The sequence below is a fragment of the Cervus canadensis genome, chromosome 32, assembly GCF_019320065.1.
Source record: "Cervus canadensis isolate Bull #8, Minnesota chromosome 32, ASM1932006v1, whole genome shotgun sequence".
Lineage (NCBI taxonomy): Eukaryota > Metazoa > Chordata > Mammalia > Artiodactyla > Cervidae > Cervus > Cervus canadensis.
In genome coordinates this window covers 36202635-36230544 of record NC_057417.1, presented here as the reverse complement: position 1 = coordinate 36230544, position 27910 = coordinate 36202635, and the positions used below count along the sequence as shown (strand labels likewise).

The 27910-nt window shown below is 48.4% G+C and overlaps 1 protein-coding gene and 1 long non-coding RNA gene across 6 annotated transcripts; one reads left to right on the top strand and one right to left on the bottom strand.

Moving 5' to 3' along the window:
• Positions 1–265: 265 nt before the first annotated feature.
• Positions 266–27719, top strand: HMOX2 (heme oxygenase 2). 5 transcript variants are annotated; one of them, XM_043456511.1, is made up of 6 exons: positions 266–412; positions 23793–23903; positions 24965–25082; positions 25427–25918; positions 26707–26887; positions 26969–27719. In XM_043456511.1, exons 2-6 carry the CDS (start codon positions 23818–23820, stop codon positions 27094–27096), a joined length of 1005 nt encoding a protein of 334 aa, XP_043312446.1. In that variant the 5' UTR covers positions 266–412; positions 23793–23817; the 3' UTR covers positions 27097–27719. The 5 variants fall into 5 exon arrangements, with proteins under 5 accessions (XP_043312446.1, XP_043312447.1, XP_043312445.1 ...); XM_043456512.1 differs by lacking the exon at positions 266–412 and adding an exon at positions 19674–19754; XM_043456510.1 differs by lacking the exon at positions 266–412 and adding an exon at positions 19855–19875.
• On the bottom strand, positions 23653–24971 carry LOC122433500. Its single transcript, XR_006267112.1, has 2 exons — positions 24152–24971; positions 23653–24069 (listed from the first exon to the last, which is right to left on the bottom strand). It is a non-coding gene; the product is annotated as an uncharacterized LOC122433500 (long non-coding RNA).
• Positions 27720–27910: the final 191 nt, after the last annotated feature.

The window sequence follows — 27910 nt, the reverse complement described above, 5'->3', positions numbered from 1 at the left end:
CATTCCCCACACCTTTGCCAATACCGGACAATATCAGTCCTGAAGCCAGTTGGATGGTTAAAGAAATGACAGGAAACCAGTGTGGCTGAAACAGATGGGACAGGAGGAGAACGCGCGAGATAAGCCTGAAGCGGTGGTGATAAAGGGCAAGAAGGGCCCGGAGAGGCGTTCATGAACACCCTCTCTCACGAAGGGAAGAACTCACCCGCCCTCACTTCGACTTCCGCCGCAGACCAGCGCGCGAGGACGGCTGCCGCGTGCCCGCCGCAGGGGCGTGTCCTGCGCAGGCCCCGCCCGCGCTGCGTGCGCACGTCGGGCCGCCTGCTAGGCTGCGGCGGTCGCGGCGCCCAAGCGAGTCGCTGACTGACGCGCGGACGCGGTGCTGACGGACGCCGGAGCGGACCCGCGGCGGGTGAGTGTCGGTGCCCTGCCTGGCCTCTCTTGGGGCTCCTCCGCGAGCCTGGCCACTCCCGGCTCTCGGGAACTCCGCTCGGCCGATACGGCCCGCTGTTCCCCCGCGCCCGCCTGAGGAAGCCCGGACGGGCCGGGGCGAGGGGCGGCCGGCAGGCGGCGAGCGGGGCGGCTGGGGGCCGGGAGGGAGGACCTCGCTTCCCAGACGGCGTTTCAGAGGCCTGGGGAGGTCTGAGCCGCTCGTTCGCGTCGGTCCTCGTGGGGCACACCCCCCTGCCGGCGTCTCCTGCTCCCCACAGAGGGTGACCCGACCCCCGGGTCGCCGCGGGAGGACTTGGCGTTCCCGTCAGGCCTGCAGCCTCTGGCCGCCCAGCCCGCACGTCGGTCCACTTTGGGCCGGCGAGGACCCGGACTTGGCCCGGCGTCGGAGAGTCGTACCCGGGCTATTGGCGCGGACCGGGCTCTGATCTTCCTCCTCCTGACTCACCTCTGGCTGAAGGGCCCTTTGAGTCACTTCCTGAATTACCCGCGGCCGCCAGGTTGCAAGGGACCAACGTCAGGGGCAGCTGGTTAGTCTGGCAGGGAGTCTACCTGTCACCTCACAAGCGCTGTGCCCTCGGTGTGTTAACTGCCCTGTGAAAGCTGCCAGGACCGCCTTGCACAGTCTTAGCTCAAGGCCTGTCTGCGTCTTGTCATTTTAATGACTTCTGGTGACCTGGTTGCTCGTTGGCTCCCATGTCCCACACCAGGTGGAGCATGTTTGAAAAAAGAGAGACATCCTGTAGTGCTCTAGAGCTCAGGAAGCCCTCTCACTCTCAGCCCCTAACAAAACTGGTGAAATGGGGTTAATGATGAATGGAATTAAGAAGCTTAGCCTGCCTCCCACAATCAGGAAAAGGGCACAGGTGATCTTGTGCCTGGTTGTCTGCCCCCAGATCCCATGCTTTTTCCTAGAGTATAAATAGATTTATGTTATTTAAACTAGACAGTCTTCCCCCTCCCCCTAAACTGTCCTCCCAAGTAGAAGGAAACAGGAGCTTACTGGTTTTATGTATTTGAATTTCTGTTATGGCATTAGCCAGGGTATTTTGATTAAAATTTTGACTGCCACATTAAAATTTTTAGTTTTGCTTTTGTGAGGAGGGGGAATAAGGAATATAAATGAGTAAATCTGTGCTTTATTCTTTAGGTTTTTTTTTTTTTTTTTAAAGAAACATCACAAGACAAAACATCACAAGCTTACCAGAAGCTCACAGTTCAGTTGGTCATTTCCAAGTTTACTTGGTGAAACTGGGAAAAGTTTTCAAATACAGTAGCTAAGCCAGAGGCTTCCCAGGTGGCTCTGTGGTAAACAACCTGCCTGCCAAGGCAGGAGATGCAGGTTCTATCCCTAGTTTGGGAAGATTTCCTGGAGAAGGAAATGGCAACCCACTCCAGTATTCTTGCCTGGGAAAGACCATGGACAGAGGAGCGTGGCAGGCTAATAGACCTTGGAGTTGCAAAGAGTCAGACTCGAAGGAGCAAATGAGCACTCAGGCAGATAAGCCAAAACACTGGTGAGGGTGTGGGGATTTGAAGGACACACTCGTTGAGTGACTTCTTCTGATTAGGGATGTGAAGAGGAAGAATCTGTGATTTCCCCATTGTCTGACTGGATTTCCTTTTCTCCTTTGCCTGGGCCAGTAAAATGATAGCCTGTGAGTCTCCAGAGTCAAGAGTATGAGCTACTGGAGAAATAACAATGCCAAGGATAAGATGAAATACAGAAAGTAAAGTATTCATCACCTTTGGTTTACACACGTTGAGTCTGTCAAAAAGCAAAAGAGCCAGGGCCTTTGGCTACCTTGATTTTTTGGTTTCTTTTTAAAAGCTGACTCTCTTCAGAGAATAGTTGGGCTGTGTATCAAGTTTGCAGCAAAAACCAAAATACCATTCATCTAGGAGGAAAACATTTTTGAATATTGGAATTGTATATTTCAGCATAGTTCCCTGACCAGGATTGGAATCCATGCCCTCGTCTGTGAAATTGTGTTGTCCTAATCATGGACCACCAGGGAATTCGCCAGTATAAAATTTAGAATTTAGCTATAACTCCTTGGAGAGAAAAGATGAAAAATTTGAACCATAAATTACCTCCTTGTTTATTACTGGCCATAGTTAACTAAAAATTTTTAAGTACACACTTAATTCAATCTCTTATTCTGACAGTAGTTAATGGGAGAATTGAGAGATCTGAGTCACATCTCCTTTTGTATTGAACACAGCGAAGGTTATTTGCTTTTTAACTTTATTATATCTGTTAGGTTTGTTTGTGTAAAAGCAGAGGATGAAAACTCTTTTGTTGTAACCTGTCTTTTGTTGTAACCTGAATAGTCTCTCAGGATATTTTTGCCCTGCTGAGAAGCAGTGCCATTACCAATTAATTCTTGGCAACAGTGAAGGAGGGGGTGCATATCTTTAATTGGAACAATTAATATAACTGCTTATACTGGGGTCTTTCTGTTTTTTATAGTGAAGATATTTCACTCTGGTGACCATTCAGGTGCTCTGTGATGTTGTTCACTCCAGTTTGGTTTACTTTTTCATATTGACTTCGTTTATTTACCATAAAATGTCTCCCATTATATTACACATTGTAAAGCCAGTGAAATTTAGCAGTATTGTTGATGGTCTGGTCTAACAATGTTATATATGTTTACAGAATATGCATTACATTTATTCATAAATCCTTTCTATATGACTAGCTTCTTTCTATTTAAGAAGAATAATGGTTTTGGAATTGACTGTAGATACTTTAGAGGTGCATAGCTATTGTAAAGGAAGTTCATTTATAGTCAGCCCATTAGAGGACTACATCTTAATTGTGATCTTGTCTGACTCCAGTGGAGCAAAGGACGCTTTCTGGGTCATCATATCAACCACATCTATAGTCAGACCTTCCTTACAAGATAACATTCTGAACCTTAACTATTTGTTTCAAAACAGCAGTTAAATTCATGAGGCTCTTTTTAGTGAGCAGGCTTTAATGTCACTTTGATGTAATTTTAGAAGACTTTTAGCAAACATGCATTTCCCTATGTGATAGTTTTTTTTTTTTTATTAGTTGGAGGCTAATTACTTCACAGCATTTCAGTGGGTTTTGTCATAGTGATAGTTTTTTTTTTTTTTTTTTAGTGATAGTTTTTTTAAGCAAATATTTTAATAGTAATTCAAGGGCTGTTTCGTCAGTTTGTTGTTGTTCAGTCACTAAATTGTGTCTGACTCTTTGGGACCCCATGGATTGCAACACACCAGGCTTCCCTGAGTCGGTGATGCCATCCAACCATCTCATCCTCTGTTGCCCCCTTCTCCTCCTTCCCTCAGACTTTCCCAGCATCAGGGTCTTTTCCAGTGAATCGGCTCTTGCATCAGGGTGGCCAGAGTATTGGAGCTTCAGCATCAGTCCTTCCAGTGAATAGTTGGCTCATGGAGTAGGAATTGCATCAGAATTACATGTCTTCTTGCATTCATTGAGGAAGGTTCTTTTTTAAAATATGTGCTTAAGTATCTCTCTGTGAAAGTCTACAGATACACTGACTTTTTGTTTGCTCTTCAAAATGATTGAATTGTTAAGTACAAAATTGAGCTGATTAATCAATTTGTAACCATTATTTTCACTCATAAACAGCTATTCAGCACTAGATAATGTTTTACATATGCATGTATGTTTTCCAAATACATACGTGTTAATTTATATTAGAAAGAGTGACAAATAAATGGTTCATTTCTCCCCCAAAGGAAGCTGTGGAGTATTTTTGATCATGAGAAAAACATTTAAACCCCTTGATGTGCAGTTTCTGTGTCTGAAAAATGAAGTTAATACTTGATGAGCCTTCAAGTCTTGGGTGCCTAGAATGCTGCTCTTCAGTCTAAGGGGTTTCCAGAGCTTTCTGTTTCACTAAATTAGGTGTTGGGAACTTGTGTTTTTAAAATTTCCTGCGTGCTTCTTGTTTGGGGCCTCCCTGGACATAAGAGAGAGCAGACTGGCAGGAAGGCAGAGAAGTAGTGACAGGAAAAGGATGGATTGCTGCACACAGTGCCTGCCATCTGCTGTTCTGCCAGAGGCCCAGCAAGTGAATGCTCTCTCCTCTCTGTTGTTGTTTAGTTGCTAAGTTGTTTACGACTCTTTGCGACCCCGTGGATGGTAGCCTGCCAGGCTTCTCTGTCTGTGGGATTTCCCAGGCACAGATACTGGATTGGGTTGCCATTTCCTTCTCCAGTGGACAACAAGAGCAACACACGAATAGATTTGTTTCCTTCCCAGGAATATCAATAAGTCTAATTATTGTCATAGTTCTCAGTAACTTTAAAAGGGCTTTGGGGAAGAATGGCCTAAAGAGACAAGTGTCTAGCACCCTGCCAGCCTGACTTCTGCTAAATACCCTCAGCTTCCAACCATTCTCCCAGTGAGCTCTCTCAGTCTTGGAAGCCTCAAGTTTCACTGTCTTGTATTATGTTCAATTCCACAATTACCTGAGGGCTGTGGGAAGGTGCTGGCATGATTAAAACAATCTGCCATCATGCTTTTAGTTAATCTAGTTGGCTGGCCTGCCTCATCAGTCACTGAGGTGATCCTGTTTATTATGACAAACACTGGGACCCATAGTCTGAGCATAGAGGTGTACTGAAGGAGTTGGTGAGACAGGATATTTGAGTCAGAACAGTCCTAGAAAATCTGGAACATAAACCTCTGTCTTTAGCACCATTGTCTGTACTGCACAATTAACATTTATAGTATAACACACCTGTTCTATTAGTTATCTTTCTGTTTCTCTTTTTCTGTCTCTCTATTGAAAGCTGCTTAAAATCACCAACAAGATCTTAGGCCTCTTTGTAGTCAAGGAGCCCCATGAGTATTGTAAGTGTTTGTGGATGATAACATGGCATGTCACATGCACAGGCGTGCTCATCCCTTCCTTAGTACTGCATCTGCTGTTCTCTCTGGTAAGACCACTTGGAGCTGCTGCGGAGGAACTGTTGTCACTTGAAACTATTTCCAGAGCAGCTTGGGGGAGGGCAGGCAGAGGAGGGGAAGGATCAGTGAGCAGAACTGAGTTAGAGTGTGAGGGGGTCCTGGGTAGCAGTGTTTGAAGGTGATGAGAAAAGCAAAGACAGTGAAGGGATGTTACACCTTTGCTCCTTCAGTTTTCTAGGAGACAAGGGGAGGGTCAGTCTTGTCTTTGCTTAGTAATTGCAGGTGTCCCACAGAAAATAACTTTTAAAACATTCTATTCCTCTACCACACTTGGGTTTTGTCAGCCTCAGAGAAATCTCTTAAGTGTCTGTGCTCAGTGTCATGTTTGTCTTGCTTTGTAACATTTTTTGTGTTTGCAGAAAGTCTTACTGGTGCACCCAAAAGGAACAGTGAGATGATTGGCTGCTCTGGGTTATGCTTTCTTCCCTTTTGCATGTGACTTTTCTGAGACACATGCCCAGATTTAAAGTCAATACGTTCAAGTTCAAATGCTTACTGGTAGAAGGACAGAGAAACAGCGCACTCTCTGCCCACTTGGCACACTTGTATTGCCTCTGTAGTGTGCACTGAGGGGGTTACAAAAACAACAAACCCATGGTCCTTGTTCACCAAGAGTTGGCAGTCACCTTGAGGAGGTGCCAGACAGTAAATTCACTTTGTAACGTTTGTGATTGTTGTTTTGACACTCAATATTCTGGGAGGTCAGGGAAATGAAGAGCTGAGAAATGGAAAAGACAGCCACTTGAACTGAATCCACTGGGTTGCGTAAAAGACAGTAGGAACAGAAGAGCAGGAAGGAGGGGAACCATTGCTTAGTGAATGAGCATTCAGGGAGCTACTGGAAACATGTCACCCACAAAAATGTCTTTCATAAATGGCTCGTCTAGAACAGGGATTCCTGAACTTGAGGGGCCTGTGGGTGCTCTGGAATGGCATAGGTAACATGTATTTATTAATGAATCTGTTCTCTCCAAATTTATTTCTTCTGTATCTGCAGAAGTTCAACACAGGAGGCAATAGCCACATGAGGCAATGTTTTTTTAACTTGTGATTGTCCTGGAGAGAGAGTCAGAAGCCTTCCTCTGATTTTCAGAAGGGTTTGCAACCTCAAAAGGGTAATGATTATTATAATCTGACAAATAGCTTTGCTACCCATCTTCAGAAGTACACATCTCTGAATTTGTATCTTCAGATCAGGAGGTAACTGGGTGGAAGACTGGAGAGAGAAACCCAAGGATTCCTTTGTAAACAACCTTCTACCCAGCACCAGGTGTCATGGGACATACATGAGTGCTTGTGCAAAGGACAGCATGTTCCCACATACACAGTGGTCTAATCTGGTTGCCAGGCGTGGCACAGCTAAAGTGTGCTTACTGACTAGCGGGGGTGATACTCAGCTCTGCCCTCGGGGGCCTTATGGTCAAGTGCAGCTGTTTAAACTGTGTGTCTCTCCACGATACAGAGTTAGAGCCAAGTAGGTGGAGAAGGCAATGGCACCCCACTCCAGTACTCTTGCCTGGAAAATCCCATGGATGGAGGAGCCTGGTAGGCTGCAGTCCATGGGGTCGCTGAGTCAGACAGGACTGAGCGACTTCACTTTCACTTTTCACTTTCATGCCTTGGAGAAGGAAATGGCAACCCACTCCAGTGTTCTTGCCTGGAGAATCCCAGGGATGGGGGAGCCTGGTAGGCTGCCATCTATGGGGTCACACGGAGTCGGACACGACTGAAGTGACTTAGCAGCAGCAGCAGGGGTGTTGGGAATGGGGTGAGAAATCATGTGCTTTTTGGAAGGTCAGGTCATTTTTTTCAGAAATGACTGGCCTATTGGAAACAAGATATGAAAGAGGGAGGGAGCCCTGGGCAGGTTCGGGAGTGGTGACTGATTCAGAACCAGCTTACCTCTGCTGCTTTTGACATACAGCCTGAAAAGACTGTCCCAGAACTGCCATCACTTAGCACACACAGTAGGACATGCAAACCATCTGTTTCAGAGTGAGTGCCTTAGCTCCCCAGAGCTCAGCCAGCCAAGTAGGCCAAGCTTGTACCCCTGCCCCACACCCCGCCCCCCACCACCCTGCTTTAACTGTGGATGGTCCACTGTCCCTTCTTCTGGTATCAGCCTTTTGTTTAGGGTTGGGCTGGGGAAAAGGCGTTAGCATACCTCAAAGCAAGCCCTGGAGCGCATGATTTTCTGCCTTTCTTGTCAGTTGCCCTCCCCATCTTGTCTACCTTTTCCCCTAGTTATTCATTCACTATTGCCTAATCAGGTCCTTAGTCAGCAATAGATGTTCTGGGCCATTTGAATTTCTTCTCAGTAATGATTAGTGCTGACAATGATGTTTGACCAGTTCTGGAGACCTCTTGGGAATTACAGGCACCCACTTCATGTATCTTCATGTATTTCGTGGGGGCTGCCTCATGCAACAGGAAGTTGCTCAGTTTTAAAGTGGCAAACTGCTGTTTGTTTTTTTAAATTTTCTTTTTGGTAAACTGGTATTTTTGTAGCATTTTGCTTTCCCTCCTGCAGTAACCATAACAACATAATGCCTTGTTGTATTTCCTCCAAAATGTTCTAAAGACCAGATGTGGGGTTGTTAAGAGAAGCTTGACCCCCCCTTCCCTAGAGTAACAGACCTGAGAAGAAAACTGCTGTGAAACCCCTTCCCTAAAGCCAGCTGGGGGAATAAAGGGTTCTCTTAGGTGGACAGCAGGAAGGGCCAGTGCTTTTTGCCTGCATTGGGTGGAGCAGTGCTGGCAAGCGTTTGTTACCTGGACTATTAAAATTTTGCCTATCCATTTCTTTCTTTTTTTTACCCCCTTCTTTTTCTCCCTCCCTCACCTCCCAGCCCAAAACCTTTCTTTTTTTTTTAAAGTACAGCTGTGTCTGCTGCCTCATCCTACACTGCTAGCCTCCTTTTCTTTTTTAAAAATAATTTTTAAAATTTATTCACTTTGGCTGTGCCGAGTCTTTCTTTCTGCTCTGGCTTTTCGCCAGTTGTGGTGAGCAGGGCCTACTCTCTAGTTGCGGTGCCTCAGCTTCTCACTTCAGTGGCTTCTCTGGTTGCTGAGCAGAGGCTGAGTCAGGCACTTGGGCTTCAGTAGTTGCCGCACACAGGCTCTAGAGCACAGGCTCAATAGTTGTGATGTACAGGCTAAGTTGCTCCAAGGCATGGCTTCTCCCAGATCAGGGATCAAATATGTGTCTCTGACACTGGCAAGAAGATTCTTTACCACTGAGCCACAAGGGAAGCCCTCCATTTCCTTTAAAAAAAAAGAAAAGATAAGGCAGTGTTCTGTTCTTAACCAGGCTTTCAGAATCCTTAAAATTATAAAAGGTATGTTCTTAATAGCTGTATCTGTGGAATGTGATGGAGGCAGTTGAAAACCATGCAGTGCAACCTTTCTCTTTCAGCCCCTCTACAAGGCCCATGTAACAACCCCCCCACCCGCAACTGCTCATCAGTAGGAATTTTTGTAGTAAATATGGTGCTCAAAGATACTTACTAGCCAGCCAATTTTCTTATGTCTGGGATTCACTTTTAAATGTTCTCTTTGTCATCTACTCTTTGAGAATACCTCGATTTTGAGAATACCTCACATTCTGGAAATCATGCAGTCACTTAACAAACCCTGATTAGGTAGGTACCCTGTGTTGAAGTAAGACATAAAGATAAATGAGCTGTAATCTGGAAAAAAGACATATGTACAAAGAAATGCTGCAGCAGGATACACGTGCTGTAATAGTTGATGAAAAGCTTGCTTAGGTGGCTCTTAATGTAATATCAGGCCTCCAAGATCATCCAGCTCATTGTTATCTGACCTTATTTTTAGAAGCGGCATAACTCCATTTTCGGAGGAGTATGCGAGCTGCTGTGTCTGAAATGGGTGGGGGAAGCCCACGGTCTTTCCTGCTCTACCTTCTGTTAAATGCCATCCTCCCTGCAGCTCTCTGAGAAGGGCCTCTTATTTTATAAATGAGGCTGTTGGAGTTCCAGAGCAGTAGTGTTTGTAATACAGCTAGCTGGCGCAGACCTGGTATTAGAGCTTAGTTCTCTTCCTTTTTAGCCTACATGTCAGTCAGACACCAAACTGATAAACGATGATTAGATTTTCTCCCAGTTCTGTGTTCTATTCCTTCAAGAAGTCAGTGAACGTGTTTCTGTCAGGGGCTTCTCCTCTGCCTGGCTTTGTTAACTGAGCCTGCTTGAAAGGTTTTGCCTCCTTGTGATCTAAGTACATATCAGTCCTCTTCCCAGGAAGATACTGTGACCCTTTTCCCTGTCATCTGTGGGTAGTGAGTGCCAGGTTGCCCCACTTACAGCCTCTTTTGTTTTCTGGTGGAAATTCAGTTTCCCCAGAAATTGCTGTAAAGGATATTTGATGAAGGTGTGTGATGAATGGCATGAAGCTTACTGTGAAAACAGACCTCTTCTTGTCTCTCTCTAAACTGATGAAGGGATGAGAGGTTAGAGCAGGGCTTCTCAACCTTGGTGCTCTTGACATTTTAGGCTGAATGATTGGTGGTGGTGGTGGTGGTCTGGTGTGTGTGTTATGTGTGTGTGCACACGTGTGCTTTTGCTTTCTGCGCATTGTGGGATGTTGAACAGCATTCCTGGCCTCTATACACTAGATGCCGGTAGCACAGCCCACCCTCCAGTTTTCACAAGCAGAGATCCCTCTGGGCATGACCGATGTCCCCTTGAAAACCACTGGGTGGGGATTGATTGTCAAGAGAACTAACTGCAAATGAGAGTTATCATATTTATATAAAGTCAAGTTTTCATTTACCTAAACCTTTATTTATAGTGATGAGCTGCTCTGAAGAAACAAAACAATAACATGTCCCATCCTGTATCCTGACCCATCTATAGCATGGAGGGGCCTTCACCTAACTCAGGTTCAGAGGCCCCTGAAAAGAATGAACTCTGGAAATGATCTTCCTTTGGGTTCTTTGCAAAACTTATTTTGCTAGATATGCCCAGGCTTTTCTGTTCCTTTTTTGGTATTAGAAATGTTATCAGAATGAAAACAGGTTCTTCTTAGTGAGCGTTCATCTCAGCCTGTGACCCTGGAATAGATTTGATGCTACTTACAGGACCTTTCATAGAGAAAAGGGTTTTCCATTTCTTGATTAAAAATATTCAGAAACATTAGTTAACTTTAAGTGACACTTGCTTTAGTTTACTATTCAGCATCATGCAGCAAGCTAAAAATAATAAATGAAAACAGCAGTTTCATAAACTAAATAATAGACTAAAACAGCAGTTTTATGGTTATCTCACTGAATTGTCACACCTGCCATGCAGAGCTGTTATCACTCCCCTTACAGATGGAGAAACTGAGACTCTGAGAGTAACTGGTCCGAGGACCCTAGTGGGTGTGCAGCAGAACCAGGGCCCGCCCTGCAGTGCCTGACTTGAGCCTGTGCCTTGACCACATGCCTGCGCTGCCTCTCGGCCTATGTGGCAGTGGACTCTTGGCCAGTCATAGTTGAGGTCGGGTTTGTTGGGCTCCTACACACGCTAGCAAAGTAACGCTCAAAATTCTCCAAGCCAGGCTTCAATAGTACGTGAACTTCCACATGTTTAAACTGGATTTAGAAAAGGCAGAGGAACCAAAGATCAAATTGCCAACATCCTCTGGCTCATAGAAAAAGCAAGAGAGTTCCAGAAAAACATCTGCTTTATTGACTATGCCAAAACCTTTGACTGTGTGGATCACAACAAACTGTGGGAAATTCTTAAAGAGATGGGAATACCAGACCACCTGACCTGCCTCTTGAGAAATCTGTATGCAGGTCAAGAAGCAACAGTTAGAACTGAACATGGAACAACAGACTGGTTTCAAATCGGGAAAGGAGTACATCAGAGCTGTATATTGTCACCCTGCTTATTTAACTTATATGCAGAGTACATCGTGAGAAATGCTGGGCTGGATGAAGCACAAGCTGGAATCAAGGTTGCTGGGAGAAATATCAATAACCTCAGATATGCAAATGACACCACACTTATGACGGAGGGTGAAGAGGAACTAAAGAGCCTCTTGATGAAAATGAAAGAGGAGAGTGAAAAAGTTGGCTTAAAACTCAACATTCAGAAAACTAAGATCATGGCATCTGGTCCCATCACTTCATGGCAAATAGATGGGGAGACAATGGAAACAGTGACAGATTTTATTTTTTTAGGCTCGAAAATCACTGTCAATGGTGACTGCAGCCAATGAAATTAAAAGACGCTTGCTCCTTGGAAGAAAAGTTATGACCAACCCAGACAGCATATTAGAAAGCAGAGACATTACTTTGCCAACAAAGGCCCATCTAGTCAATGCTATAGTTTTTCCAGTAGTCATGTATGGATGTGATAGTTGGACTATAAAGAAAGCTGAGTGTCAAAGAATTGATGCTTTTGAACTGTGGTGTTGGAGAAGACTCTAGAGAGTCCCTTGGACTGCAAGGAGATCCAACCAGTCCATCCTAAAGGAAATCAGTCCTTAGTATTTTTGGAAGGACTGATGCTGAAAGCTGAAACTCCAGTACTTTGGCCACCTGATGCAAAGAACTGATGTTGGAAAAGACCCTGATACTGGGAAAGATTGAAGGTGGGAGGAAAAGGTGATGACAGAGGATGAGATGGTTGGATGGCATCACTGACTCAATGGACATGAATTTCAGTAAGCTCTGGGAGTTTGTGATGGACAGGGAAGCCTGGCGTACCGCAGTCCATGGGGTGGCAAAGAGTCTGAGATGACTGAGCAACTGAACTGAACTGTAGGCCAGCTCTAAAGATGATCACGCAATTCAGTCATTGCCTCAGCCCCTTTGGTGTCCAGTCAGCCCATTAGCATTGTGCTGTGCAGGTGGGACTTGTGTATGTGTGGCTGCTGTTAGCCTTGTTGAGTCCATGTTCCAGAAACTTTGAGATGGAGGGATTTGGTCTCCATGTCCTTGAATGTATACTGAAATACAGATACTCATGTTTGTATCTAGATAATGGTCACATTTACACAGACGCTGAGTTACTGCCAGCAACTGCTGCACAGGGAGACTGTGGTCTGGGCATCTTGTACTGATGAGGAAACTAGACCAGACGAAGTAGTGTGTTCAGTTTGGTTCAGCTGCTCAGTTGTGTCTGACTCTCTGTGACCCCATGAACCACAGCATGCCAGGCCTACCTGTCCATCACCAACTTCTGGAGTCCACCCAAACTCATGTCCATCGAGTCGCTGATGCCATCCAATCATCTCATCCTCTGTCATCCCCTTCTTCTCCTGCCCTCAATCTTTCCCAACATCAGGGTCTTTTCAAATGAGTCAGCTCTTTGCATCAGGTGGCCAAAATATTGGAGTTTCAGCTTCAACATCAGTCCTTCCAATGAACACCCAGGACTGATCTCCTTTAGGATGGACTGGTTGGATCTCCTTGCAGTCCAAGGGACTCTCTAGAGTCTTCTCCAACACCACAGTTCAAAAGCATCAATTCTTCTGTGCTCAGCTTTCTTTATAGTCCACCTCTCACATCCAAACATGACTACTGGAAGAACCACAGCCTTGACTAGACGGACCTTTGTTGCCAAAGTAATGTCCTCTGCTTTTTAATATGCTCTCTAGGTTGGTCGTAACTTTCCTTCCAAGGAGTAAGCGTCTTTTAATTTCATGGCTGCAGTCACCATCTGCAGTGATTTTGGAGCCCCAAAAAATAAAGTCTGACATTGTTTCCACTGTTTCCCCATCTATTTGCCATGAAGTGATGGGACCAGATGCCATGATCTTAGTTTTCTGAATGTTGAGCTTTAAGCCAACTTTTTTTTTTCATTTATTTTTATTAGTTGGAGGCTAATTACCTTACAGTATTGTAGTGGATTTTGCCATACATTGACATGAATCAGCCATGGATTTTCATGTGTTCCCCATCCTGAACCCCCCTCCCACCTCCCTCCCCATCCCGTCCCTCTGGGTCATCCCAGTGCACCAGCCCCAAGCACTTGTCTCATGCATCCAGTCTGGACTGGCGATCTGTTTCACACTTGATAATATATATGTTTCAATGCTATTCTCTCAGATCATCCCACCCTTGCCATCTCCCATAGAGTCCAAAAGTCTGTTTTATATATCTATGTCTCTTTTTCTGTCTTGCATATAGGGTTATCATTACCATCTTTCTAAATTCCATATATATGCATTAGTATACTGTATTGGTGTTTATCTTTCTGGTTTACTTCACTGTGTATAATGGGCTCCAGTTTCATCCATCTCATTAGAACTGGTTCAAATGTATCCTTTTTAATGGCTGAGTAATATTCCATTCTGTATTTGTACCACAGCTTTCTTATCCATTCGTCTGCTGATGGACATCTAGGTTGCTTCCATGTCCTGGCTATTATAAACAGTGCGGCAATGAACAACTTTTTCAGTCTCCTCTTTCACTTTCATCAAGAGGCTCTTTAGTTCTTCTTCACTTTCTGCCATAAGTGTGGTGTCATCTGCATATCTGAGGTTATTGATGTGGTATGTGCTGACCTGTTATCTCTGACCTTGGATCCTAGAAGATTTCAGCGAACAGCTGGAGTGTCTAGAAAGAGAGTTTAAGGGTGTTTTGTTAAGTAATCACTCTGCCACCTTCATTTTTCTGCCTTTCAAGTGTGGTTTCGAGGAGTGTTGCAGGTGGATTGTTGTTGTTCAGTCACTGACTCTTGTCTGACTCTTTGCGACCCCATAAACAGTAGCACACCAGGCTTCCCTTTCCTTCACTGTCCCCCTGAGTTTTACTAACAGTGGAGTCTCTGAATGTTTTGTCTTTTAAGAAAAATCAGTTTTATTGAGTTAAAGATTATCCTTGTAAGTCAGCTTTCACTCTGAGAGGCTTTTTAGAGTGGAAGAGAGGGCTGTTGTCACACCTGACTACTGATACTTTCACATCACCTGCAATGTATTTTCTCTACCTTCCCGCTCCTGGCTACTCCTCAGGGACATTTTCATCCATGTACAAATCAGGCCCGATACACCGAGGGAGGAAGACAGTTGCGCACCCCTATTCCTTGAGCTGTTGCCTTGTTATTAGTACAGGGAACCAGAAAGCAGGGTGGCAGCGGGCTGCCTGCTCTGGGGCCTGACTGCTGTCCCCGGGGAGGCCGGGCCTACGGGGAGCTGGGGGAAGCCGAACCTCTTACTCTCGGAGAGGCCGGTGGCTGTTGCTGCTGGTCTGCTGCCACCACAGACGCGAGTCTGTGAGGACAGGGCAGCCTCTCGGGAGTTACCAGTTCCTGGTCAGGGCTTCTTTCTTTGCACCCACTTCACCCACCCCTCCCCTCTACTGCCAGAGTCTAGGCAGTTGTGAAAAAGTCTGAGAATAACACCTAACTCTGAGACCTGTGGAAGCATGTTAGGGTCCCAAACAGGTCCAAGGTGAGCCAGAGGAGCCGCCTCACTAGATTGACCAGTGCCTTGGCCTGTGGAGTTGCTGGTTTTATAAGACCTTTATGTTGATATGTTTTTTGCCCATCACACTCCTGTTGCCAAGGCAGAGTATATTTTCAGTAGACAGGAAGATTGGACTGAATAGATCTTAGACTCTCAACATGTGGAGGACACGCTTTCAGATTCTTAAAACCAGCTCTTCTGATTCTCTGTAGTTACTATGGTAATAGGTACTATAGCAGTCTGCGGGCCTTACCTATTGTGACCTCCCCATGGGGTCAGGATGCCCAGAGCCTCGGCTTCAGCATCGGCCAGGACCTGGCAGATCTGGCTGCTTCCCTCCAGGCACCGAGGTGGGGGGGTGGGGCGCCACCCTCCCCCTTGGGACCAGCCGTCTCCAGCCTTGGCCTGCCCTGCTAGTCAACAAAAGCAGGGCCCGCCAGAGGACAACCTTCTTGGGTTGCCCTGTAATCTGAGTGAGCCAAGGTGAGTGTGTTTGGGGTGGGCGGTATAGTCTTCAAATGGGAACCTGAGCATTTACGTCTCAGAAACCAAAGGATTGAGCTCACTTTTCTTACTAAAAAACAAGTGTCACTCAGTGGTTTAGCCAACCCCTCCACTGTGAGCATAAGTGCAATGTAATATAACCTCAGTTTCCATGTGGCTAGTAGTCTTGTCAGTAGACACCATACTAATTTCACCTTTGTGTACCACTGAGGATTGGCTGTGGACACAGGAGGCATCACCTTGCATTCAGAAGGACTCAAGTTTGGTTCCAGCTCGACTGTTCACTCTGAGTGACATTGGCTGTATTACTTAATTCTCTTGATCTTAGTTCCTTCATAGTCATGGGACCCTGCTCAGAAGTGACTTAACATGGCGTGTCCACATCTGTTAGACTTTAGTCTGGTGGTTTTTCTCTGCATCGCCCTCTTCTGGGTGAACCTGAGGGCCTTTGGTCCCTGCTGGGAGGCTCTATTGAGTCTGTCTGTAGAGAGGAAAGGGCTCCCAGGTGGCTCAGTGGCAAAAGAATCCATCTGCCAAAGCAGTAGACACCCGAAATGACAGTTTGATCCTTGGGTCGGGAAGATCCCCTGGAGGAGGAAATGGCAACCCACTCAAGTATCCTTGCCGGGAGAATCCTGTGGATAGAGGAGCCTGGCAGGCTACAGTCCATGGGGTCCCAAAGAGTCAGACATGATGCATGTAGAGAGGAACATGTAGAGAGGACACATGCATGTAGAGAGGAAATCACCTGGAAGTCCATAGCACTTCTAGGTTTTCCAAGGTGGAAATTCGGCAGAAGCATCCTAAGCCCTCATGGTTTCCCACCACTCCGAACACTGTTTATGTCATCATTTGTAAGAGAAGCCGAGGTCACAGGTGACAGTTGTTGCACCTGAGTGAAAGGAAATGTGGCTGAACACTTAATTCATAGGACCTGTGCTTTCAAGATTGTTCCAAAGTTGGAACGATTTTTGCTTGATTGTACCTAGGGATAGACCCACAGTCTCGTCAGAATTTACACTGTTACAACCAGCCTTGTGGATGTCTGGTGCCTAAGCTTTGTTCTTATAAAATCCCAGCCTGACTGTTCTAGAATTCAGTCAAGGCTTCAGCCCCCACCCTCAGGTGCTTCTCATGGGACTAAAAAGCCTTGTCTTCTCAGCCCCAAGACCCAGTGACATTCAGGAGACAGAGCAGGTCTTGTGTTTATTTCATTTGTAGTAGGAAGTGGCGTCTTTGGTGCCAACAGCCAGTGGACTTCCGGCCCATTCTCTGCTCTTTTCAGTTCAGGTACCGTCGCAGTGTCTGAATTCTTGCTCAGCTGTATTTGAACATGCTAGAGATGAGCCCACCACTCCCCAGTGAACACAACCTGCCTGAGAAGTCAGACTTCCTGAGTCCAGTTTTTGAAGTTACTAAGAGGCTAGTGCCCTTAGTTGCTTTCTGGTTGCTTGTTGCCAGATATGCAGGTGTGTGTTGAGTAAATGTGACGCCAAGAGCTTTATGTCCCTAGACTCCTCACTTTTCCAAAATTGCTTGTCTGAACTTGCTCTTTGTCATGAGGTTAATAGTCATCCATTCAATGAACTGTGGGATTGAATTCACCAGTGACCAAAATGAAAGGGGTGAAGCTTGTGTATAAGAATTCCTAAGTGTCATTCATTCTATAGACTCAGAAGGTGGTGACCTAGAGGATGTGGTCTCCTCAGGGTTTTGGGAGGCCACTCTTCTTCAGTTGCTTTGTTGGGTAGAGCTGAGTCAGCCCTGTGCACTGCTCCCAACATCCAGCTCAGCGAGCGTCTGGCAGCATCTGCAGTGAGAATTTTCCAGCTGCAGCGGTCACAGGTCTCACCTCAGAAAGAACAGGAATTCCCTTTTCCTGACACTGGCAGGCGAAAAGGCCTGAGTCACAAGTCCTCACGTGTAACTGACTGCCCAGAATTACCTGTGGACACATCATATTTCACATTCTTCGTCAGTGTTTCAGAATCACCCACTTTCTCCAACAACTTTGTCAAGAGATCATCAGCACTTTTCAGCCACGTTAGTTTCATGAAGCACTTGTACACACGTTAGTCCTCACAGCACACTCCAGAATGTGGAGCACAGAGAGTTTTGTTACGCAGTTTTATGGATGTGGAAACTCAGCTTTTAGAATGGTATGCCTTACCGCTAGCCGTGGAACTACTAAGCATTGGAACTCCAGCCCAAATCTTTCTAACTCTAAAGACCTCACCCTTTGGGCAGGGCCCAGCTATCTTTCCCTTCCTGAAGGTGAGCTGGGTCTAGAGCAGTAGTCAACAGCAGGTGGGAGCCCGGAAGTGACCCCGTAAACTGACAGGTTTCCTGAGCTCCCTCCTGCCCCCCCAACTTCCAGCCCTCCCTGAGGTCTGGGAACAGCACAGAGACGGTCAGGTGGCAATTAAAATTTTTATTGTTTTGTTTGGTATTTTAGAATTTAATCCATAACTTACTGTCGCTATCTCACCACCCCCTTCGTTTAGCTAACCTGATCAGTAGGCATTTCATTTAGGTGATGGCATCCATTACAGCTCAGGCTGGAGACTCCCCAGGGCGCTGCGCTGTACGTGATTTGGAATGTGGTGTTGGATTCGGAGCAGCTCAGTCTGAGGGAGTCTAGCTCTGTCTTGTAGGATATGCTTCCAGCTTAACACGGAAAACAGGATGATGGCCCTTGTGGCTGTGATGCCAGTTCTAGACGAGTGGACTCTGAGCCTCACACAGCCCTCTTGAGGCAGGCAGGGCCTCCGGTGCCCAGTAGGGGCCTTTCTGCAAGAAGGGAGCAGCCCCTCACCTTCCCTCTGGCCGCCGTCTCCTCTGTGTACAGGAGACCAGCGCCAGCTCAGGTCGTGGGCCTCCATCCTGTGCACTGTGGTAGTTGGTGTCTGGTCACCGTCAATTCCAGTAGGTGGGAGAACTGTTCTAATTTCCAGCCGCCGGTCACCCTGCCTTTCCTCCTCACTTCCCCCTTTTTCCTCTCTCGTGCTGGCCAACTCCGCAACCTGCCCCTTGCCCTGGTTGTGGTTCTCCAGGGCAAAGAAGAAATGGGAATGAAGAAAAGAATTGTTACAGCTGAAGTCCCCATTGTGCCTTTGGGGGAGGGAGTGGGGGTCACGTTTCTATCTGGCAGCCAGGCTGACTGACCTGAGGTTTGCTGACATGAGTTTGTAGAGGAGGACTTAACGTCTTTGAACATGTTTGTACTTTAAGAATCCCTAGAGTCTTCAGCCTGTCATTCAACAGGGCAGAGGCTTTGTTCTGGATCTGCTGGGCCAGACCCACCAGAGAGAACACTGGTAATCAGGACAATGTTGCTGTTTCTCTCAGAGCAGGTGTGGGAGTGAAAACCAGTCATGATCAGTGAACAGCTAGGAGTACAGGAGTTACAGGGTCATGGAAGCAGATTTTATAAACAGGGTCACAGTGTTGTCGGGAAGTAGAAGAAGAGGGCCTGACCTCTATAGACAGACATTTCTGGAATTAGTAGGAGCAAAGTAAAGGGCCCTGGGGACTTCTGGTGACTGGTTGGTACAGCACAGAGACTTAGGTGGTTTGCCCAGTCCTGTTCTGTCTCTCTGTCCCCCTCTCTCCTGCCTGTCCCTCCCCCTTTTCAAAAGAATTTAGCCTCTTTACATAGAAGGAGCCAATTGGCTAAAAAGTCCAACAAATAACAAGTATTTATAGTTTTCCAAAGTCCCTTCCTGCCATCACTGGTATACTTAGTTATCCATAGTCCTAGTCAGTGTTTGGGGTCTTTTTTTTTGTTAAGATTTTTTTTGTTTTGATGTGGACCATTTTTAAAGTTTTTATTGAATTTGTTAACAATTGCTTCTGTTTTATGTTTTGGTTTTTGCCTGGGAAGCATGTGGGATCTTAGCTTCCTGACTAGGGATTGAGCCCACACCTCTTGGTTGGAAGGCGAAGTCTCAGCCACTTATTTTAGAGAAAGAAGTTGATGCAGACATTTTCATGCATGGGTACTTGCCCATCAACTTGTTGCCGTGGTGCCAGGATTCCATTGTTTGCTGCTACTTGAGTAGCCCTGCCCCCCTGTATTGTTAGGCTGGGTGACTTTTTTCAAAGGTTATAGTATAGCTATTTATCATTTTGGTACAGATTACTTACTGTTAATACTTCTTGAAGTATATTTTTCACAGTGGACTATTTGGGGATCTTTTTGTTTTTGTCGGGTGCAGGGTGGGGCAGCTTCTTATGGATTACAAGAGATTGCAGTCTAGAAAGGTTCCATGTTCATGATTTGGTCTTTGATTTTCTAGGATTATAGTGGTTCCTGCAAAGAGAAAGGACTGGAGTGTAGAAGTCAGCCTGACCAAGTTTGACCATGAAGCTTTTCAGAGAATGAAGTGAATTCTGTTTGACATACAAGGTGGCTCCTGAATGCTGCCAACCACCGCCCCCTCCCCGCCCCGCCCCCCGCCGGCCACTCCCTTGAGGAATAGTGGCCAGGCCTCCAGGCGGCCCTCTTTCTGGAACTCAGCCCGAGTGGGGTGAATATGCTAAGTGAGCCTTCCTGAGAATGTTCTCCTTCCGGCCAGACGGCACTTTCGGCCTGCGCTGTGTGCATGCTTGCTAAGTTGCTTCAGTCGTGTCCCCGATTCTTTGCCACTCCATGGACTGTAGCCCTCCAGCTCCTCTGTCCATGGGGTTCTCCAGGCAAGAATACTGGTGTGGGTTGCCCTCCCCTTCTCCGGGGATCTTCCTGACCCAGGGATTGAACCCACGTCTCCTGTGGCTCCTGCATTGCAGGTGGATTCTTTACCACTGAACCACCAGGGAAGCCCTCAGCCTGCGTTTGGGACTCAGTATAATTGCTGCTGGGATGGGAAAACTGGTATCTACCCTTCCTTCAAAGCAAAAGTTTTCAACCCTGTTCTGAGTTTAGAACCTATTGAGGTGGTGGACTGCAGAGTGTGCCTTGCTGTCCACTGGCGCCTACTGTTGGTGGTACGCTTTACAGCATTTCCCGTGTGCCTTCTTTCCTTTGATTTGTTCTCAGCAAGTGTTTATGGAGAGCCTGTTATTTCTGAGGCCCTGGTGCTACAGCAGTGAAGCAGACAGATGCGGCCCTGTCCCCGGGGCTAGAGTCTGGCCTCCTGGGAGTGGGGAGGTGGGAATTTGGGGCTATTGGGCAGGACCAGTGGAAGAGGGTGGGCGGAGGGTATACCTGAGGAGGGACTGGCACAAATAAACTGCTGCTGCGGAAAAAAATGCCGAGGTGGGCACTGGTGGGAGCCGGCTTTCTCTTCCTCTGTTTTGAAGAGAAGCAGAAGCCTTGTTGCTTGAGTGACTACACCTCCCAGAGTGCAGTATCATCCAGTAGACCAGTTAATGGTCAGATTGAGTCACTCACACGATCACTGCGTTCACCATGGTGATCAGGTGCTGGAAGTTTACCTGTTACCACAATTGGTGACCTAGGCAACCGGATGACAGTTGTTCTGTCTTTGCCTGATACTAGTTTTTCCTGTAAGCAGCCTGGGGCTGCAGGCCTCAGGTGCCTGGGGTGTCCTCAGCATAGCCACATACCTGCCTAGAGCTTCTGGGGCTTTATTGCAGCCTTCTCTCCTCTGTGAAGCCCAGAACTTTCTTCCCAGCACCCTCTCCTCTCTGCAGTCTGAGTGCTGAGCAGTTGGAGAAAAATTGTGGCTCTTAGGGTCCCTAAGGGAGTGGAGCTCAGATGTTCTTTCTTAAAAGTCTGGGGAATTCCCTAGCAATCCAATGGTTAGAACTCTGAGCTTTCACCTAGGGCCTCGGTTTGATCCCTGACCAGTTAGAGCTAAGATCCCACGAGCTTCGAGGTGTGGGCAAAAAATCAGGTCAGTATGAATGACCTGGGGGAAGCTATGTGGAGCTTACTTCAGGGTTGGCAAAGTCTACCTTGACCCCTAGGAAAGTGGACACATAGAAGGCAGCCTTTCACCATTTCTGTGGCTGTCCCGTTTCTAGCGTTGTTCATATTGTTTTGCAATCTAGAGGCACTTCATCTCCCCCACCCCAACTCCTGTCTGTCGTTGACAGTCTGCACCACACTGTTCACCAGCATTTTTATAGAGGAGAGTATATCTGATTTGTCAGAAGGTCCCATTTTCTGTATTCTGCTATTTCTTTTTTTTTTTGTATTCTGCTATTTCTGTTCTCTTTTTTCCAGCTTTAGTGAAGTATCATTGACAGTAAAATTGTAATATATTTAAAATGTATAAAAGTGGTAATTTGGTATATGTATACATTGTGAAAGGATCCCCACAATTGACTTAACACATCCGTCACCTCACATATTTACCCTTTTAAAGAAGTGAAAACCATTCAAGATCTGTTCTCTTAGCAGATTTCAGTTATGCAGTTCAGTATTATCAACTATAGTCCATATAGTCAAAGCTAGGGTGTTTGCAGTGGTCATATACAGGTGTGAGAGTTGGACCATAAAGAAGACTGAGCGCCAAAGAATTGATGCTTTTGAACTGTGCTGCTAGAGAAGACTCTTGAGAGTCCCTTGGACAGCAAGGAGATCAAACCAGTCAATCCTAAAGGAAATCAACACTGAATATTCATTGGAAGGACTGATGCTTGAAGCTCCAGGACTTTGGCCACTTGATGTGAAGAGCTGACTCATTTAAAAAGACCATGATGATGGGAAATATTGAAGGCAAAGGATGGGGGCAGAAGAGGGTGAGATGGTTAGATAGCATCACTGACTCAATGAACATGAATCTGAGCAAATTCTGGGAGATAGTGAAGGACAGAGGAGCCTGGAGTCCTGCATTCCATGGGGTCGCAAAGAGTGGGGCATGACTTAGTGACTGAACAACAATTATCAACTATAGTCACCATGGTTTTCATTAGATTTGCAGACCTTATTCACAATATAACTGCAAATTTGTACCATTTTACCAGCCGTTCCCATTGCTTCCACTCCCAGGCAATCCCCATTCCATTGTTTTCTCTGAATTGAACCTTTTTTTAAAAAGATTGCACATAGAAATAGTATTATGCCTTGTCTGGCTTATTTTACTCTCCGCTATTTTCTAAGAGTTCCTGGAACAAGTGCACACCATCATATCTAATATTTACTGAGTGCTTACCACGTGGCAGGCACTGTGCTTCTGTGTTCTTACTTAATCCTTCCTATCATTAATTCCATTGTATAAATGCTAAATCTAAAGTTGAGAGAAGTTTCAGAAAGACTGCTGAGTAAAACCAGGCCTTGTAATATCTCCAAAGATAACAAAGGAGATGTTATCTAGAGAAAACTCAGAAAGGAAATGAAGTAACATATTAATGGTGGTTATCTGTGGGCTGAGATAGAAGTGGTTTTTTATCCTTTCAGGGACCATTTCTTATACTTCTTTGTCCCCCTAGACACCTGTTTCTGGGCAGAGCTCAGTAACGCTCAGTAAGAAGACACTGGTAGAGGTAGAAAGTTCAGGTCTCTTCTTTCTTTGGCCCCAGTGATAGTAGCTCTGGTCCTGTGTTACCGCTGGTTGTTGGGCAGCTGTGCTGCTGTTCCCAGCGGGGCTGGAAAGGCCCAGATGGGCTCTCCCCATCGCCCCGTCAGGTGGCAGGTGAACCTGTTGTCTTCCAGGAGCCAATCTCCAGGGCTGACGAAGGCGGCGGCAGTGGGCATCGACTGGCCGACGAGTGTCACTTCCTCTAGCTCGGCAGTCTGGAGTGGCTGGAGGCAGTGTGCCTGCGTGGTGACTCAGCACTGCGGTGCAGCTTGTCAGAGGCTTCTGGAGCTGCCCTGGGGGGGTGCTCTCTGCACAAGCGCGCCCGCCTCTAGCTGGAACCAGCAGGCTAGCTGGTTCCGATCGCTCGCTGCCACACTGAGAGCTGCTGCACCGCTGCTTTTTTTACTTAAGTCATATTCCTTTATGTTTTAGGTAACTTTTAATTTTGATATAATCTCAAAAAGACAGAAAAGTTGTAAGAATGGTACGTAGAACCCTTGTGCACGTGTCATCCAGGTTCACCGTCAGCACTGACTCAAGGGCTTCACTTGTATGTCCCCCCCCCCCCCACCGCCGCAGTGAATGTGCCTGTACACACACAGACACGCACACACACTCTGTCTCTGAACCATTTCACAATAAGTTGCAGGTAATATGCCCCATTACTTGTGACTACTTGAGTGTGTGTTTCCTAAAACAAGGACATTCTTGTAAATAACCACAGTGCAGTTATAAAAATCAGTAAGTTCAGCATCAATACAGTGCTGTTACCACTGTCCATATTCACATTTTGTCCAATGCAGATCCAGCCCCCGTGACGGCAGAGCTTTATTTTTATGAAAACGTCCCTGAGGCCTGTGGCGCCTCCTGGTGGTGTTGCTCAGGGGCGAGCAGAACTGGCAGGCGCCTGGGGAGTGACTGCCACGGGCGCCACATCCCCTGCTCCTGTGTCTCCGCAGGACCAGAGGCGTGAGAGCAGCAGCCATGTCAGCGGAACTGGAGACCTCAGAGGGGCTGGATGAGCCGGAGAAAAAGATCTCCGGGGTCCCAGAGAAGGACAACCACACCAGGTGAGCGGTGGTGGCCATGGTGCAGTCAGGCCGTGCTGCTGGCGCCCGCTGCCTCTTCACCCTCGCCCCACGCAGGGAGGCAGGACAGACTGCTCAGTGCCAAGTGGTGGGATTTGATGATGCTCCTGGTCGTTTCTTCTTCCTGGAATTCTGAGCGTTCTGTCATCTGGGGTGAGAGAGGGTAATCAGAAGCAAAGCTGGCACCTTTCCAGTGTATCCCACCCCTCAGATGTGGGAGCAGCTCTTACCTCCAGGGCTTTCCTTACTGGGTTGAGGGCAATTCACTCGAAGCCTCCAGTCACCCAGGCCTGTTCTTCATTGTTCTCAGCCTCTCCTTATAGCCCTGTCCATTGGCAAAGTTCTCTTTTTACATCTTGGAATAATTGTTGGAAATAAACTATTGGCAGCATGTGAGTGACATGAGCCAGTCTCCTAAGGAGGCCAGCAGAGACTGGGCCATGGGAGGCCAAGCTTTTCTCACTCGTGTTGACAGTTGTGTGGATGCACACAAGTCCCTGCCCAGCACCTTCTGTGCCTTGTCTGGTGCTCGCACCTGTCACTTGATTTTGTTCAGCAGCACAGGCCTCGGTCCTGGCTCTGGCCTCCCCAGCCTTGCTCTCACTGCCATCCTCCTGTGCCAGGTCCCAGCCTCATGTCGTCCTCGGGCTGTGGGTTCAAGGTGGGAGGAAGGCAGCTGGGCCACCCCAGGAGCTGCATGGCTGGTTCTTCTCCAGGGTGTGGATCCTGGGAGACACGTTACCCGAAGTCGTCTGTTCCCTGAAGTCAGCACACACTGTGGTAGGGTCAGAGGTGTGTGTTTCTTCAGGCAGCACAGAAGCCAAGCGTCACTCATTTGGGTGGTTCAGAGACACCCGGACACAGTGGAGGAGTGGGTCAGGGTTATCCAGAGTGTCACCCGAGTCCGGGAGCAGACCCATGTCTGCCTGTGCTCTGCTCCCTGCTGAGAGGCTGGAATCACATTTCTGAGCAGCCTCTGCCTCGAGCTCAGTGAGTGGTCAGCCTGGAGTTGGAAGGCTAACTCACACATGCTCTCTCCATAGGATGGCAGACCTTTCTGAGCTCCTGAAGGAAGGCACCAAGGAGTCACATGACCGGGCGGAAAACACCCAGTTTGTCAAGGACTTCTTGAAAGGCAACATCAGGAAGGAGCTATTTAAGGTTTGTGCCCTTAATCATGAAATGGGTCGGGCTGGGGGCCCTTAGTCCCACAGGGTTGACCCCCCCACCCCCCCAGCCTTCCTTCACACCCCATGTTTTCTCAGCATCAGGCTGTGGTTTAATGTCTTAAAAGGAATAAGGCAGTGATGTAAAGGAAGTGATCCGTGTTCCAAAGAATTCACCCTGTCATTCCTTTAAGAAACAAACACTTCCTGTGCACGTGAAATAACTCACTGTATGAAAGTGGGGAATAGAGGGGGTGCTCAGGAGTGTGGGCAGTGGGCTTGGGAGTTGCTGGCCCAGGCCCTGGCCCTCTCCCACGGTCTCCCCATCGCCCTTGGCAGCTGGCCACCACCGCGCTGTACTTCACATACTCGGCCTTGGAGGAGGAGATTGACCGGAACAAGGACCACCCAGCCTTTGCCCCCTTGTACTTCCCCATGGAGCTACACCGGAAGAAGGCGCTGATCAGGGACATGGAGTATCTCTATGGCGAGCACTGGGAGGAGCAGGCGAAGTGCTCCGAGGCCACCCGGAAGTATGTGGAGCGGATCCACGAGGTGGGGCAGAACGAACCAGAGCTGCTGGTGGCCCACGCCTACACCCGCTACATGGGGGACCTCTCGGGGGGCCAGGTGCTGAAGAAGGTGGCCCAGCGGGCCCTGAAACTCCCCAGCACAGGGGAAGGGACCCAGTTCTACCTGTTTGAGAATGTGGACAACGCACAGCAGTTCAAGCAGTTGTACCGGGCCAGGATGAATGCCCTCGACCTGAACCTGGAGACCAAAGAGAAGATCGTGGAGGAGGCCAACAAGGCCTTCGAGTTCAACATGCAGGTACTGCCAGGGCCAGGTGGGAAGGGCCTCTGCTGGCAGGGCCGTCCCAGAGCCACTTGAAGAGACATCAGTTCCCTCAGACAGATAGGCTGCCCGAGAGCAAGTCTAGCGACTAGACAGGCCAGCGGGCACGACCCCACTCAGGGTTCCACCCTGTTTGATCAATAGCCTGTGTGTGGTGCTTTGGGAAGGCGACACCCCGGCACGTTGAAGGGTCGGGAAGGTGGGAGTTATCTCTGTCCTTCTCACCCCAGGCTTCTGGTCTGAAGGAACGTGGAGTTCCCCCTTTTTAGCAAGGGTTGCTGTGAAAAGTCCTGCTTGGTAAGTTCGGGGAGAGAACCAAAGAGAGAATGATTCAGTTTACAAGTAGCTGTTAGACAGGCCCGAGTCTGGCAGGCCGGTTCTGTGTCGAGCCCAGGCCCTGCCCTCCACTCCAGGGAAGTGCCGGCCTGAGCACAGGCCTGAGGGCCCCTCAGGACCAGTCAGCCCTGCCAGGGCTGCCTCCTCCCACGGCCCTCGTTTTCTCCTGTTTCTTGCTAGAAATACCCAGCACCTGCAAACAGGGACGTGCTGGGGATCCCACGGGGTGGGGGGCAGTGCTTTCTGCTTTGTCCTGTCCACCTCCCGGGGGTGTCCGCCTGGGCTCTCAGCCTGGGCAGCACAGGTACAGCCACACGTCCCAGAGCTCCCCCTCGGGGAGGTGTCCGCCCTGTACACTCCCGCCCCTGCCTGCTCGGCCCCTCTGGGGACACACGCCGGTGACGGCTGTCGATCCTCTGCACCTGCAGGTATTCAGTGAACTGGACCAGGCTGGCTCCTTGCTGGCCAAAGAGACCCTGGAGGACGGGCTCCCTGCGCACGATGGGCTTCCCACGCATAGCAGACTTCCCACGCAGGACGGGCTTCCCGTGCACGACGGGAAAGGAGATGTGCGGAAGTGCCCCTACTACGCTGCTCAGCTGGACAAAGGTAGGCCTTGCGTGTCCTGCGCACCCAGGGCGGGTATGTCGGCCCCCACTCATGGCGTGTCCCCTCGGTGCTGCCGCGCAGGTGCCCTGGAAGGCAGCAGCTGCCCCTTTGGAGCAGCCCTGGCCATGCTGCGAAGGTCCAGCCTCCAGTTCCTGCTGGCCGCCAGCGTGGCCCTGGCCGCTGGCCTCCTGGCCTGGTACTCCATGTGAAGGACCCACCGTTCCACGCTGCGCCACCTCCCGTCCACCGGCCTGCCCCACCTCCATCCACGACCAAACTACCACCTCAGGTGACTTTTCTAATGCTGGGCTTGAGAAAACAAGCAACCAATAAAAGTCAGAGACTAAAGCCTTTGCCTGTCAGCATCCTGCCTGCGGGCCAAATGCTGAACTGGGTGCAGGCCCACCCCCGAGCCCCCGGCCCCAGCAGCAGGAGCAGTCCGCAGGCTGGCCTAGGCCTCTGGGACCAGCGCTGCTGCTGGGGCCCCCGCACCTCTGACCCAAGGCTCGCTCGCTCCCCCCTTCCTTGTTGCGTCCACACTTAGCTGGGTGTCTTTCCCGTGCTGGGAGTGGATTGCCAGCAAGTTCAGGCCCCAGCGCTGTGGGAGGGTGGGGGCCTCCCCAGATGGCGCTGCTCTTTCTCTGGACTTCTCCTGGGGCGGGAGCCAGAAGTCGGGCTTTCGCCTTGCCTCAGAGGTCCTGGAGCTCCGTCCTGGGCAGCCAGTCCTCACGCCTCTCAAGCAGACACCCAAATCGGGGTCAGTTTGGCCGTGGCCTGTCTCCTCTGACCTGTGAAAACGCTTCTGCACTCAATAAAGTGGATTCTGCTCGTCGCCTCCCTCCTTTTTGGTGTGACGTTGTCCTTGTCGGTGCCTGGCAGCCCCTCGCGCTCCAACACTGCCCGGTCCCTGCCCAGCACCCTCCTTCCAGGGAGTCCGTGAGCCACCTCTCAGGGACGTGGACGTCCATGTGGTCCCTCGGTTTTCTAGTTCTCAGAGTGCTTTAGTTTTCCTGCCTTTTTTTT

Coding starts and splice junctions, on each gene's coding strand:
- HMOX2 (XM_043456511.1), top strand. CDS start 23,818: ATGTCAGCGGAACTGGAGACCTCAGAGGGGCTGGATGAGCCGGAGAAA. Junction 23,904..24,964: donor GAGAAGGACAACCACACCAG/GTGAGCGGTGGT, acceptor CTCTCTCCATAG/GATGGCAGACCTTTCTGAGC. Junction 25,919..26,706: donor CCTTCGAGTTCAACATGCAG/GTACTGCCAGGG, acceptor CTGCACCTGCAG/GTATTCAGTGAACTGGACCA.